At 34.1% G+C, this 16,945-nt stretch overlaps 1 protein-coding gene across 1 annotated transcript; it reads right to left on the bottom strand.

The window, feature by feature from the left end:
• Window positions 1-2,411: 2,411 nt before the first annotated feature.
• LOC134248980 (uncharacterized) lies at window positions 2,412-15,973 on the bottom strand (the record flags this gene model as incomplete). Its single annotated transcript, XM_062731362.1, has 12 exons — window positions 2,412-2,549; window positions 2,958-2,993; window positions 3,305-3,515; window positions 4,366-5,916; window positions 6,057-6,147; window positions 6,250-6,447; window positions 6,649-6,735; window positions 6,854-6,944; window positions 7,248-7,560; window positions 7,822-7,966; window positions 14,306-15,034; window positions 15,881-15,973. Coding segments are annotated over 12 exons (3,659 nt in total), but the record flags the coding sequence as incomplete, so codon positions are not given.
• Between the last annotated feature and the right edge of the window lie 972 nt (window positions 15,974-16,945).

Raw genomic sequence — 16,945 nt, 5'->3', positions numbered from 1 at the left:
TTTATATCTGGTACAGGTACATCTGAAGTTTGACACGACTGATGTGTGGGTATTTGACTGGGCGTAGTGCACGAACGATCTTTTATTGCCTTCACTACCGTTGGGCGACCCAGCTTGTTGCCACTCACTTTTATGTGATTTACTCGCAGAAATGTTTGTATTTGGGATTTCTGATATTTAAGTATGTCTTCCACAGTGGTATTAAATGATAACGGCAAGTCTGTGCCTTCATTACGTAGTGGTTCCATCGCATTGTTTGTAATATGGCGCTATGGAACTCTTTACCGGAAGTGTACATACCGTCCCGCATGAACGATAACTCGTATAAGCAAACATTACGAAAGGAGGGAATACTTTAAGACAGGTGTGAAACCCCCAGGGCATGCAGTTTCCTGCTCAGGCACTGCTAATCCCTATACACAGGAAATGATCGCGGCAAATACTTAATACACAAAGAAACAGAATTTGTCAAAGAAAACAAAAATATATGAATTTTTGTATTGAATATTTATTAATATAAACTATAATTTCGTCTGTGAAGTTTATCATTACACCTGCACATCCTATCTTATCTATTGAACACGAAAATCGAGAAATATTAAAATTAAATAGAAAGACATTGTATGAAAAAGTAAAACATGTTAATGTGAAGGTGAAAAACGATATTTTTTCTTGATCTCTTGTATAAAGTTCACGTGCTCAAAGTTAACTCTCGTCATCGAATGCTTTCCGGTCATTTGACAATTTGAGAAAAATGCCTGCACATTTATATAAAAGAGGGAAATACATTAAAGAAAATTAATTAATTAAATTAAATTAATTTGGGAACAGAACATAAACGATGAGAAATAAAGAAGAATAGAACTTTTTCTTGATATCTTGGATAAAGAAAATCTAAGTTCATGTGCCCACAACATGTAACTGCAAATGCTCGTCATCGGATGTTTTCCGGTAATTTGACACTTTAAGAGAAAGCCTAGGCCTGTACATCTTATATACAATAAATCGAAATTAATTAATAAACAATATGAAGATGTACATTTTTAAAAAGATGTACATCTTTTTTTTCCAAATGAATGCTGAAAATCGTTCATCGAAACTTAAACAGTCCGAGTTCAACATTTATACAGTTTGCATATAATATGAAGATTAAAAAAAAACTAATTAAAATTTCTAGTATTTAATTTTGTTTCTTGATAGATTCTTAATAACACAAAATAATTAACCAATTACAAAGACGTAACAATTTAATAAAATTTTCTATTCAATTTCAAAGATTGATATGTAATTTTAGAAACAAAAATAAACTTATTTTTTCTTAGTTTAAATTCTATTCATAGCAAAATTTATTAATAAACACACGGGTTTTTTTTTGTTTGTTTGGTTTTTTTTTTTTTTTTTTGTTACAGGAAAAATTCGCAAATTACAATTCGGGGAGATAACTCCCGTTTGTTTACGATACTAATTGTCAGTAATTGATCGATGATTTAACCGCGGCGGGGACAGGTAAGTGATGAATTTCCCGCGGAGGGAACGCGGTTTACCTGTCTACCTGGCCAAATACCGCGTTGTGATTATACCGCGGCGGGGACGCGGAGACCGGGATCCGCGTTGCCTGTACTGTACCTAGTAAGTAATTAAACAGTCTTGTGTGTACCTTCAGAAACAAATTTAAGAGCAATCCAAACTGTACTGTAGTTTTCAATTTAACTAGGAATCAAATTAACATGTACTTAAAAATTCAGTTAGAATAATACTTTTTGCAATTATATTTTTTCCAGTAAATACAAACTAAAAAATTCAGCTCTATTTCCTCTTGTGCTGCTATAAGCTTACTTTGATTCATAAAGCAAGAAAACTAGCAGATTGGATTGCTACTTTATAAAATTGAACATCAAAACTGCAAAGAAAGCAAAGTTGCAAACAGTGCAATTTTCAGCATGCTATACCTGACACCAATTGTTTGTATTTCTTGTTTATTCCTGATCACAAAAAAATAAACAAAAAGAACATTAGCAAGACAAAGGGGGATTTTCTAGTTTGGATGAAGTGTACAAAAGGGAGAGAGGCATGCAAACATGAACAGGTTTTTTGTTGAAGGCCATGTGAAAGATGAAAACAGATTCTTTGTAGCAACACAGAGGTAAAGAAAAAAGTAATGCAACCTCATTTTGTATTTTATGGAAAATAGGGGGCTACTATTTTTTTTTATAAAATGTTATTTAGAAAAAAAATAAGCAACTAACAATGTATGTTTATCTTAAACAAAAAGTAAAGATGTTTCTTTTAATTTTGAATAGAAAAGAAAGTCACAGAAGGTTATTTCTGTGTAAAAAGACAAAAATCATGCATATAATGTGTACTACATGACCACAATCTTATAAGACATGAAAAAATGGTGCAAGGACAGAAAGACAAATGGTGATTACATTAATTTATAAAACAACACAAGGAGGAACTGCATGACATGGCGGCAGACAAGATGTACCTTGGTCTGTGAGGAGTTGAAAATGAGTTGATGATGAAATGAGTAAATGAGTCGAAAATTCCTAATAAAAGAAAACAATTCAACTTTTATGACACACAGTCCCTAAAGTGCTGTATCAAGTTTAATGCCCTATCTTTAGTAAGGCTATTTCTTAGATAATTTATTTCTGTTCTAAAATTAATTTGCCATCACATAAACATTGTTAATTGTTGAAATGCTGTCATTTTAGTAAAAAGCAGTTTCAGCCACGAATCCACCTGATGGGAATGCAAATGCTATGGCCACAAAGCAGCAATTTCAATAACAATATCAATTCACTCAAAAGCTAATAACTGAGATAAATGGAAATGATCATGATCACAAATGAATGAAAATCAAGAGGTTTGAACTAAAGAGTGCTAATGAAGAGCCCTACAGCTATATAAGAGATGAAACACATAGAATGGATGAATGATTAAGAGATACATACCGTGGGCTGTTGTTGCATTTTATCATACAAGTTTTCCTGCAATTCAAATAATATTGATGTCATAATTAGCAAACAAAACAAAAAATTCTTGCACTACATGACCCAAAAAGAAATGAATTTTCAGACATCATTCTTCAAGAAAACTCAAGTTAATGCACATAGAATTATTAGCACTATAGATTAGTAGCATTTAATGGTGATCCATCTTTTTTCATTAAAAATACCGTACTAATTTACCTTCAGTTACTACAAATAAAATAACACTGCCTGATCTTGAAGCCTATATCTTACAAACTATAACACTAAATACTCACAAGGATATATTTACATATTTATGTCATACATACATCTGAACCACTCCTTCTTGGTTGAACCTCCTTTTTGGGTGAAGGGGTCACACCATGGAATGATGCAGTGCGCTTGACATTTGACCCCGGTCTTGGCGTGTAGTCATCAAACTGGTTGCCATGGCTACTGTGGGCTGAGTGATGTGAGGGGGTGGAGGGTGCAGATGATTGGCGGTGCTGAGAGACATTCACTTTCTGGTCTGAACCAGATCTATGGAGGTAAAAACGCACAAAGGTCAAGGGTCAACAGAGGAGAATAAGGAATTGACAATATAATGCACCTGCAAGAATTAATCATTGAATAACTGGTTTTAAGACAACACAGGGAAAAATTACGAATTTTTAAATTGGTGATTTAAAAAAATTATTCAATTTTATTTTATTATGAATGCCGTGATTATGATGATAGAACTTACAGTATTGATAGATAAAACATTGATGGAAAGATGGAAAGATTAAAGAATCTATTTCACTATCAGAAAGAGTTTCAGGGTTTTATCTACAATTAATCCTGTTTTTACACTATTTTAGGGTCTTAAAAGATCCACTTCCTAACATATATATTTTAAAAGTCTTTAAATAATTTAGTATTTTAACAGGCTTCTTTGAAATTCAGTCCTTGAGGTTATATATTTTTTTATGAAGATATTTTCCCCCAACATCAAGGCAATTCCAAATCTTTTCTAAGTGTTGTATAAGGGAAAATTCTCCACACTTCACTGGACATGAAGTAAAGTTTTCTATCAAAATACACACCCTGAAGAAACTACAATATGAGACAGAAACACACAACAAAAAGAGAGAAAGAAATTTTATCTAAGAACTACAATAGAAATAGATACATAAATAATATATAATTTAGGAAATATAGTAGAAATGACTACATAAATAAAAATTCTAATAGAATATGTTAAAATAATCTACAAAGGCAGTTTCTTTTAGAGCACATGCATTATTAATTTTTAGTTTCTTTTTTAAATAAAGGATAGTGTAAGTATGTCAACTACAGAAGAATCTAAGGGAAAGAACTATGAGAAATATCCTGGTCATCAGTTGTCTACCTTTTATGAGTTTTGTATGGTTTTCTATTTAACTGTGGATCATCAGACTGGGATGAACTATCACTCTGATGAACGGTCCGTTCTGACACTGAATCCCCCTCACTCCCCCCACTGATCCTCCGGGGCCGATGGTGCCCCTCCTCGATCCCCGGACTTTCTGACGTGGACTTTTTCTTCATCTTCTGGGCTCGACTTTGTATGGACTCCTCCTGGCTCTTGGAGAAGTTCTGAAGTTTCTGTAACAGTTTAGTTATCCCTGTGTTTCCCGGTTTCTTGTCCATGTCCAGCTGTCTGGCAGCCGAAGAACTAGAAATTTCCGACACATCACTCTCTGATCCATTGGATGGAGTTCTTCGTCTGTCATTGCCTGATGGCGACATGTTTTTGGTGGGAGTTCTCCTGCTTTCACTCACGTCTTCATTGCTGTTGGTCCTTCGAGACCTAGGAGGCAAACCAGCATGCTGATCACTTCCTTCGGTTCCTAACGAATTGGTACCAAAATTTGCACTGCTTTTGCTGGAGAATTTCTCCAAAAGTTCTGCCACTGTCCTTTTCTTTTCCGACTTTTCTGAAGCATCTGAAGGGGCAGGGCTACTGGGTCTGCTACCAGAGGAATGTCTTTTACTAGCATCAATGATGGGAATTCCATGTACTTCCCCAGTGGGGGAGTCCTTCACCCACGCTTTCTTAACTTCTCTCCTTTCTGGTTCCTTCACGTGACCAGACACATCTATATCTTTCCTCCACTCGTAGTCCTTACTCCTAGTTCTCCTGTGCGTCTGTGTTTTTTCTCTCGATATATCCTCACTCTTATTCAAATTGTCTTTGTCACTTGCCATTTTGGATGGCTGTTCTACGATATTATAAGAATGCGGACTAACACTTCCTGCACTAGGACTTGCTTGATTCTGATTCACATCCTCATCCTGTAAATCAGATGCTTTGAAGTCTTTGCTACGTTTTCTCCTATGGGTTTTCACTGGCTGTTCACTTGACTCCTGCATCCCGAGGCTACTCTGAGCTCTCGTGATGGCCATCAGCAAGGACTCTGATGACTCCACTGTAAAAGTCTCTGACAGTTGTGAGGTAGAAGGTCCTTTGCTCTGACTTCCTGACTGAGGTGACCGTTTGGACTCACTGGGTTGTGGCAGGCTTGGGGCAGATTCCGAACACTGGGGCTCCGTATGCAGAGTGGATTCCCTACTTCTTGGTCTCGTGTGAATTTTTGGCTGTTTGAATACACCATCTGTGCTGTTAACAGACTTTGATTTATCTGACCTAGATGGAGGTCTGTCTTGATCACTGGCACTGGATCCTTTTCGACTGGACTGTCTCTTGTCTTGTCGAGGAGATTTAATTCTCCGTTTCTGACGCTGATGATTGTCCTTCCGTCGTCGTGCAATGTCTGAACTTTCCGTAGAATCATGATCACTGTCTGTTCTGTTGCTGTCGGTGCTAGAGGCACGTTTACGTGCGGCTTGGGACAGGGCAGCCATCAGAATATCTGATGAGTTGGACTCTCCCAGAGACGATACTGCCTTTACATATATCCTTTAAGAAAAACAGAGATTTATTACAAACTGGAACAAAAACATTGCACTAAATACACTGTGGATAACATCAGGTTTAAAAAATTAAATTCATCTTGATTTTGTGTTTTATCAATTATACTGAGTTTTTTAAACACTCACTTATATGTTAAGTCAGGATTAAGACCATGGACGAGGGCAGCCAAACCATTGATCATGGCTACTGGTTTGTCATCCACATATACTCTGTATCCTATAAACAAAAACATTCCATGCATTATCAATATCCAAAAGTGTCAATGTATTTATTACACCAAAAAATTTTCATTTACCCATGCAGCACTTGTATACATACCAAGAAGTGGTTTGTTAACTTCTTTACATGAAGAGTCTAAGATTTTCGAAGGACCCCAGGATAGAACGATGGAGTTTTCTCCCTTGTGCTCCATATGCAGACTCCTGGGAGGGGTGGGGCAGCCTAGCTGAGGGAAGGAGTAAAAGTACTGCTCCTCCTCCTCTGAGGGGTAGGGCGAGAGGGAATGGGGGACCGTTGCTAAAATGGAAGAGAATCATTAGATAGTGAAAATACATTGAAAATAATCTCACTCCAATACATCATTGACATGTCTTATTTCTATATTCAGCACTTATTATTTTCAGCTTTTAATTTCATGGCATGACAAAACATGGAAGAACTCTGATCTAAAGATTATTTTTTTAATAACCTATTCGAAAAGAATTTCAAGAAACCTACCCCATCTAGAGCCAGTATAACTGGTCTCCTCACAGCTGGAGCTCTCATCTTCCTCATACCCTGTGACTAACAATGTCTGATCCGCATCTGTAATAAAAATTTTATATGGATATCAAATTAAATGAACACTCAAAATAAATAAACTTCAAAGCATCCAGAACTTAGCATGAGAAATCTATTCTGATCTACATATTCTAATACTGACCATTATTGATGGAGTCCATGCCTGCGGTCATAATGCCACTTTGGAACACAACACTAGACACTGACTGTAGAGCCTGGGAGAGCTGGGCAACCTATGAACACATTATAAACTAAGTAACTAGGTGATAAGTCTTGGTTTGTTACAATATTGAGATATGTTTATATGTCTGGTTGCAGCTTACAATATTGCGGTTTGTTTATATGTAAATATGTACAGATGACAAATACAATATTAAGCGTTTGTTAAAAAATAAATCTGAATTCAGCTTTCAATATTGAGCTATGTTTATATGTACTGTACAGATTACAATACTAAGCTATGTTTATTAGTCATGTTAGTCTGGATACATCTTACAATCTTAAGATTATTAAGTCTAGTTTATGTCTGGGTATACCTGGTTCTGCAGACTGGCACAGGTCTTCTCTAGCTCCCTCTGTCTCTCCTCCTCCACCGACGACAGAGACCCCAGCCTCCCACTGTCACCCTGACGACCACCCCCTCCGATCCTCTCCAGCGTATTCTGTATCTCCTGACTGTAGTTATAGCTGTCGTCATGGTGACTAGAATCCAGGGTGTTCCGGAACTGCTGGGAGTTGAGGACTTCCGACTTCCAGCTCTGGAGGGATTGGACTTCCTTCCATAGACAGCGGATGGCTTCCATTTGGAGTCCTCTTAAATGTCTTTCTTCATCGTATAGTTTCCGCTGCCTAAAAAAAATTTTCAATTAAATTAAAACTCATGATGATGTACTATCATTTTGGAATTCATGACGGAAAATGCATACCAATGTACTTAACTATGGTCATATTGATGCTAAATCAACAATTAATTTTTTAACCTCAGGATCATATGATACAAGTCCCTTGTTTTCAGCATTCATATTGCCTTACAATAAGAATAATTATTTCAAATGTGTCTTAGTTTCACAGCCTATGAGCTAAATCTAAGAAATGTAAGCTACTCCATACCTATCAAGCTCAGACCTGAGCACCACTATATGATCCTCCGCACGGCGAGCTCGGATCTCCTTGCGTACTGACACCACCTCAGGGTTATGTTCCCGAGCCCAGAATCCTCGCCATGTTGCCTGTATTAAGGTTGCTGCCCTGTGGTCTGGAAGAAAATTGTTACAGTATTTAGTTCATAAGATTATATAGCAATACTTGAGCAATTACCACATTTTTGTCCTGTTATTACCAAGTTCAAGACTATATCATAAAAATAAGGTATTGCAAGTGATCTACAGTGGTTTGAGATTTGGTGGATTCTCATTTCTGAATTATCTAAACCTGAAATTGTCCACACTGGACAAATCAATGCATTTGAGTATTTTCTATTTCATAGTAATTAATAATTCACAAAATCAATTGAAATTGTCAATCAACATGATAAATAAATTGTTAGTATGAAATAAATTTATTTATGTGTTTATAAATAAAAACAAATAAAATAGATCTGCGTTTTGTTGGAGGATTCAGTTCCTACCTCTGACAGTTTTATTATACCACGGCATATTGCCAACTGAAGTTGTTTTCACAAATCAAGCAACAGATTAAAATTCACGATATATCCATAGGACGCTAAAAAATCACATCGTCCTCCACTTCCCACAAAAAAAACACTTAAATCACTAGATGAACATTTGTGAATTAGAAATTCTTTTCCTCATGTGTTTACAGTACTAAAATGCAAATCTCTGTTAAGAAAGGTCGGAATCAGAAGGCATTTTGACATGGTCAAAACAACGACTATGAAACACAGTTACACCATAACTTGGGGGATTAATAGGGGCTTTAATCCTGATTAAGGTTATTTAAAAACACAAAATCCTTAACAATGAAATGACAGATACAAATAAACTGTCAAAGAAAAAAGACATCACCATTTTTATATATTTAAAATTCAAATCTTTCAATCCTTATAAAAAGCTAGATTGGTTAACATGGTTAAATTTAAAACTGATTTAAAATTTAAATGAACTTTTAAGATTTTTAAAGTATCATATATCCCTATAGAGAGACTCTTTGAAGTTTAATCCAAACATTTCTGTTATGAAACCCAAGATTATCAGTGATTATCCAATTAAACAGCCTTTGTTAATAAGGTTCTTGGCTTTATGTAGAATATAGTTCTCTCATAAGGTCTGTGACAAAACCATTCACTATATTTTTGTGTCTTACCTAATTGGATCAAAAGTGGTCTGATTTTAAGATTAAAAGTTTACTTTTACTATGACGTTATACCAGTAGAAGTTAGCTATCACGAAAATGGAAAATGTTTTCTGTTGACCTAATTCTAATTGCACCAAATATCACAAAGAACAACTGTTGCTAATAATATGATATTCCTGTGAAATGTTTTTAAGGCTTTAACATGTTAATAAAAAAAATTTTAATTGGCAATATTAAGTTAAATCAAAAGCATATTCATTTCAGATTTTTTTCATTGACAAGCAAAATCAGAAGATATATATATACTTTCATCATGTTCATATGTATCAAACATATGCACATATGCAGAAAAAAAGTCCCAAAATCTTTCATTCCTCTGAAAATACACTATAATATGGACCACATACCATACACATAAGAGTAGTATTATCATACAAATACATACAATCATGCATAGATCATGTAGATATGTCCTTGTCTATATGTTATGTTGGCAAATGCATGTATGGCTATAGATCTATACTAATTAATGTGTTAATACCTATTTCGACTGATTGAATTCATGAAAACTTCTGATAATTCAAGCTAATACAATGAGAATTTTTCCCAAAATACAAATTAGTCATTTAAGGATGTACAACACACCTACCCCAAAAAATTCCTGTCGTTTAATTTTCGTTATTTTTGTATATTTAGTACATGACTATATCTACTGCATGTATGCATATTTTGGACAAAATCGTTCGAGTGGTTTTTGGACAGGAACTTCCGGAAGTTACCCCCCTTTAGTTGTTTACAAGGAGAGAAAATTTTTAATCAATGAACTACTTAAACCTTGATTTTCAATAAAACCAGGTTAGATATAAATGTCAAATTTCATTGGCTTATTCTTTTAACCATTTAACACAAAAACATAATCATCTTTTTGATATACATATCATCAAAACAATTTTTAAAGACCTTAAACTGAAAAACTATGAATTTTCTAAGCCTTGAAAATTGCGTATTTTTCAAATTCAAAATTTTTTTGAGAAAAAACCTGTCGTTTAATTTTGGTAAAAAACTTTCTTTAGGTAGCTGGTAGTAAAAATAATCTTCATAATTTTTTGTATAATTTTTCTACGACCAGTTTTGATTTAATAGCGGAAAATTACCCCCTCCCCCTTTCTCAATAAATCACGTTCCCGCGTCTTTCAGACGGGGGTCGATCACTTTGTTATATGAATCTGCAAATACACATTAAAAAATTAAATTGGAATATTGCTTTTGCTTCAAAAATATATTAACTTACAAATTTAAAAGTTCTCATATGTAAAGCGTACTTAAATGTAGATTTTTAGGCAATTTTTGAATACCCCTATTACCCCCACCCCTTCCTTTTTTGCGTCGCAGACCATTAGCGTTTGACGAAACGTCGTTTACAGTGCAAATATACTGGTATTTCGTCAAGAATCCCGGAGGTATGCATTAGTTTTTAAATTCATGAATGCAGAATAAATATTGACTACTGTTTTTATATGTATCAGGAAAAAATTACTGAAAGATTTTAGTGTTTAGTCCATATACTGTACGTATGCGTTATGCATTCCATATCACATGAAACCTGGATACGAATTCAAGTTTTGTTGAACTTGAATATGTTGATTTTAATTTTATTTCTTTAATTTTATTCATTAAAAAATGGTGTATGTTCGACTCTCCTGTGATATAAATGGAATAATTGTAGTTTCTTTCATGTCATTATTTCAAACGAGACAGTATGTGGCTGTGGGGATACATCGACATTTGCATTAGATGTACATACACCCCTCATGATAATATTGTACGCATTTCTTTCAATGTCGTCGCTTCTAAAGTTAAAATGAAAATTCCGTATTCGTCCACATTAACTTCAAAATATCAAACATTAAACTCTTCATCTATTTCAATTTATATCAAAATCCCACATTGATATTTTTTTTTTAAATCGTACAGGCTACGTTTTGTTTTGATTCGAGGAAATGCGAACCGACATTGTTGACAGAAAGTCAAAGTTACGATTTGCTGCAATAGGATATTCATAAATGCAGATAATTTCAGTACAAGTGAACAATTCTTTTCAATTTTATACTTACATTGTGTATATGAGGTCTACAGTATTCAATTCTCGGATTTATCACGTCTTGCTGTAAATGTATCTGATTCTGTGGAAAACCGTGAATAAAGGGAGGAAAATAAACATCTCCTACATTTTCAGAGTTGTTCCTCTTTGATCAGTAAGGGTCTGAGAACAACATCGATTTTACATTGTAAAAAGTTTTTTGTTTATAATATTTATTGTTGTTTTATTTAATCAAAGAAGAAAAACAATATTTATATCGTGTATGCACAAATTGTAATGAAGACCATTAATCGGAATGTTATATAGCCAGATGTACATAATGAGAATTTCGGCAATGTAAAATAAAATTTTCAGAAGATAAAAAAATGCTGCGCTTTGATCAAAAATACAATTTATTGTATATGAAATGAAATGAAATAAACATTAAGGGATGGTATTTTATATCTTGTTTTTTACGGAGTTTAATCCGGTTAATTAAAAAAATACTTATTGATTGAGTATGGTATGCACAATCACAGCCAAGCCCCATATCTCAATTTTCTTTCAGGATTGATATACATCGGGATCGTTTTACTCGTCGTTTTGACGCTTTATATTTGACGTTAAATTTGACGTCACGTCAAACGTTCAATTGAAATCGCAAGAGTTATCTCCCCCAGTGTGTTGTACGTCTTTAAACAAACATGAAAATAAAGGCCATCAAGTTTCCATGGAAACAGATTGCAGCTTCGTCTGTGTCTGCTTAGCAACAACTGCCATTACTTCTAATATACTGGAGTTCTATATTACCAGACTGTGTGCAATAAACCCACATAAAAAATAGAAATATTGCCAATATTGGAGATAGAAGAGACAGTTTTGTAACTAATCGATGTCACAACAGACTTAGGTTTGGCTCATAAGTTACGTAATTTAAAATAATAACCTTGAACATGTCGAAGAAATTCATTCAAAATGCTCAAGCATGCTCTTCAGACCAAGAAAACAAGAAGAAACAAAAATTAAGCCAAGTACGGAGTAGTCTGTTCAAATATTAAGATTAGTGCAGACTTTTAAATATCACCTAAATGTATCAATATGCCCTACATTTGATACTTAAATGATAACAAAAAATTGCAACCCCTTTGAACATGTTGAAAACTTATGGACATTATACATTTGAAACTGCTTCAAATTTTGAAAAAAAAAAAATTAAATCTTACAATTTATTCCTCAATAAATCAATTCATTCAGTTGATATTATAAAGACATTCAAATTTTCTTTTATGCATGTTTTCAATCAATCATTTGGTGTAAGTTTGTTGCAAAAAATTTTGATAATAAATAAGACAAGGTTATCTGAGCTGAAGTTGCTAACATTGAAAACTCATTTTAGATCTCCATTTATCAAATTTTTCACAAATCCTGCTTTAGAAATGGGAACTTGTAAGCACTTCACAATATGTTGTGTTCTCAACTTAATACAAAAACTTCTGAAAATTAATAGTATGCAGGTGATTTTTTGACTCTCAAAGCAAACTAACTTCTTAGGAAATTCACTCCCATGTCAACACAGTCATTCAAAGCAATTGGAAACAAATTACTGCAGAATTTAGTGTTCCTAAAATCTTTTTCTTAACCACCAAGTTTTAATCATCATGAATTTCATTCTAATAATCAACACAAGGTCTTGCAGTTTCAAGAATGGTACTGAAAAAAGCAGAATAGATATGAAGCAACAGTATAAATGCATAAAAATTACGACATCAGTATATTGTCAAATTTCACACTGTCGAGGTATATTCCAAGAACAGCCCCCTTTCTTCCATTAATTTCATAAAATGTAAACATGGCTACTATCTTGCTTCATAAGGGATAGAAAATGAAAACCATATCCAACACACAATCAAAAAATCAAAGCATTCTTTTTCTCTTTTTTTTTTTGGTCAACTGTCAGAATATATTTTAATTAAGCCCCTATGCCGAAGAAAAAAGCCTTTCTATCTATCAGTCTGCAATCTATTAATGTCATAAATATACACTAATACAAATACAAAGGAATCATGAGAGAAATTTGCCATATATTTATCTATCTTCAGCATATTTAGCAGAAATAATGGAAAGGTATGAAAGAAAATTGTCATATTATTAACATGTATAATTATCTAATGTTCAGCATGTTCAGCAGCAATGATGGAAAGGTTTTAAATAACAATGATGTCAACTGGTCACATATATACGTCATAATTTCCAGAATTGTTCACCCAGAGTACATGAAGCTTGTACGAATTGCAATTAATGCATGACAATACATGACATAAATTGTTATTTATGGAGAGGTGCTAGACATGTCATTTCTGCAGGTCAGTCTGCACTTATATCATCTCTGCATCAACTTCAGTACTTTGGAATGGCAAATCCATAAATACTGTCCATCGACCATCATTAAAGGCATGACAGTTGGAGATAATTTCAAAGATTTTATGTCTGTCCTTCAATTAACCTGACCTATAGTCAATATTGGGAATTACTCATTTCTGTCCCTGATGCAATACATTATTGATGGATTCATTTCACAAACCCTTAGGGCAGTCTTTTGAGTCTTTTATTTGTACTAAGCCTTTTAAACAAAAAATTGCTTTACAATATGCTGGTGTATGTGGGTAGGGAAACTGGACATTGGCCAAAAACAGTCTGTGGCAATAAAAACATGCCAACATTTGTAAGATATAGGTATACATGTATGTATTCAAATATAGAGCTGACTTAAGTTGCCTGTCATCATGTTTTGTGGTGAAGCGGGGTAACATTGTGGTAGCTTGCAATCACACCATGCAATACTGGGACTGCCTTTAGTGCTGATGTCATATGGTCGTCTGAGGTGCTTAACTTCTAAATGTTCAGTAAAAAATAGAGACAAAGTACCATTGAGGGTTTAGAAATTTCTAACACATTGTGTACACATACAATGCCATACTGTAAGAATTACATAAATTTAGTTACAACTCCATAATAAATATTTCTATTAAAAAGCAAAATGTCTCTGTATCATTATTTGAAGTAGATGGGTTTCCAGAAATATTAACCAACTTTCCTTATAAACCAATTAATTTGAATCGATCAGATGTAAAATGTTATTTCACCCTCACCTGAAAATGATAACGCATTCCATAATATACTAACACTGAGGGACATAATTACCTGCATCTAAGGTAGCATCACTACTGGGTCTGGAGAACACTCCTGAATCTCTGTTTCCCTTTGACTTAGAATCTGTCCTTCTTGTTCTCGAAGACACTTTATCACTAGGTTCAGAATATTTGCGAGGGGCATATCGCCCTTTGGTGTAGTCCGATTGCGTACGTGAAATAGGAGCACTATTTTTACTAGACACCGGTATACTACTGCGATCTGCATTGTCTTTTTTACTCTGCGCTGCTTTGCGTTCTGTTCTCTGTGATGCACTCCACCTGGCAGATGACTTCCGATCATGTGAAATATCCTTAATCTTTGAAATATCCTCCACTGGAATATTTTCCTTGGGAGGAGGATTTAAAATCTGTTCGATTTGCGACACTTCCTGACTGGTGTCATAGTCATGAGCCTGTGCCGTGGGCGGAGTTTTCTTTTTTGTTCCCAAAGCGGGCTCGTTTCCCGATTGCGTAGGAGGGGACACTTGAAAACTATGCTTAATTCCCTTGAACACATCAGTATTTAGAGGTTTAATTGGTCGACGGTCGTACGCATCATAGCGTGACTCCCCTGACGTCGCAGGCCTATTGTCAGTCTGCATATAAAACGGGTAGTTGTTGAGGGGGGCTGAACTGGTTACAGCTGGCGCCGTCATCGGTCTGTTGGGGGTGGGGGCGATTTCTAGAGGTAAGTAGGTTGATTCTGAATCCAGCAGACTAGTTTGACTCTTGACATCATCTGAGAAAATAAAAGGCTTGGCTCATTTCGAGGTTATAAAGATTTCAAAGACACTCAATTTTAAGACCTATAGATTATTATGAAAAAATACACAGAAAATATGGTTATAAAGGACACACTTAAAACTGAATTCAATTCGATGATTCTAGTAAAAAGATTTTCATTCCCTGTGTGATTTTAACATATATAAAGAATTAAGTTAACTTTATAATGATTGCAGCAGAGTCAATTTGTCCCTAGCATTTCAATGTTGGTATGCTTTACTGTACGATCCATTTAAATTGGAGGAAATTCATGATGACATTGCAGAATTAAAAAAAAACAAAAAATCAGTTCTCAATTGCTATCAGATGCACAAGCAGCTTAAATAATTGAAATTTGTTCCTATTGATTTACAGAACAAATAGATATCATTTTCAAATCAAGCCATGATTTACACAGAAAAGGAAATTGTAATTTAATCATCTTGGTTATACTCATGGGAATAACACTTTGTTGACATTCATCAGCGTTAAAAAAAACATCCTGTTGATTTGTTGGCCTCCAGATAAATTTGTACCTTATATAAAAATTGTATCTAATACAGGTTAGTTTGAGCAAATTCTAATTATTGCTGACAAGTATATATATGGATTTCTTTTCAACGTTTAATATCTATTTTCATTAATATAAAAATTCACAAGCATGATCATTTATGAAAATATAATAAATAAACAAATCATCATGATTTTGTATTATTTCATTGAACCTTTCCAAGCATCATCGGGATGGAAAATTAACACTATAGAATTTATGAATAAATGATGATTTTATACAAAATAACACTTGTACAGTTTTTTTTTTTACCTGCATCGACACTGACATCTTGTAATAGCCATCCTACTTGATGTCCACCAGTATTGATTCCTTTCTGAAGTCCGAGTAACACACTTCTTTCATCTAAAAAACAAAAATACATAACTATATTAACGAAATTCTTTGTACAGACTTCAAATATGCAGAGGTTGATTGACACATATTTCAGAAAAAAATAAATTGAAAAAAAAAAATACATAATAATAATGAAAATGTCAAATTCACTGTTAATAACTTCCTAATTTTATTTTTTAGAAGATCCTCAAATGACACGTAAATAAATTAGAAGTTATCATTATTTAGTTTTTCTATATTTACTTCGATCAATTTAAATAAAGTTGACAAAAGTCTGAAATTTAGTTTAAGTTCAACCCAATATCCAAGTTTCCACCAAAAATAACTCACAAGCAAGTCAAGTCTTTGGACCACAGAATATCACTGACGAGTGAAAACCCACCCACAGCACACAGATCAGTATGACATACCTGCGAGGACTGACCCACTAAATTAAACCCTCCCCAAACTCATTAACTGCTGGGGCAGATTATCACAGCTAGTGTTTACTCAGCAGGTCCTAATATACCTATCTTTTACTTACCTGGAACAAAGAACCTTAAGTCCCACTTATCCAAACATTATGCAAACCCAGACAAAAAAAATTTTCATTAAAACACAGTTGATCACAAATCCTTGGGTTTTATCTTCTACCCAAAATGAAGAAGCCTCTGGTATAACTTCAATCTTATGTAATACTTGGTTAGCTGTGGTATAAGCCTTTAATCTAATAGAAGGGGTGGTGACAGGTACATCTTTATTTTTAAAAACTTATCTGGCATTTAGTCTAATCAATATCTGAGTTACCCCTTCTTACAAGAAATCGTAAATTTATAAGGCTGCTACTAGAGGGGACTACAATTATCAATGTGATCAACAGCACATATAAATCAAAGACATCCAAAATGTGTCAGTACATAATCGAAGACATCCAAATGTGCAATATGGAGAGATATCAATGCATTTGGCTTTATTACTCTTTAGGGTTCAAAAACCTTTCTC

The sequence above is a fragment of the Saccostrea cucullata genome, unplaced genomic scaffold, assembly GCF_032062105.1.
Source record: "Saccostrea cucullata isolate Sc308-1 unplaced genomic scaffold, CSIRO_AGI_Scuc_v1 ctg13715, whole genome shotgun sequence".
Taxonomy (NCBI): domain Eukaryota; kingdom Metazoa; phylum Mollusca; class Bivalvia; order Ostreida; family Ostreidae; genus Saccostrea; species Saccostrea cuccullata.
This window is presented reverse-complemented; position numbering and strand designations above follow the sequence as displayed.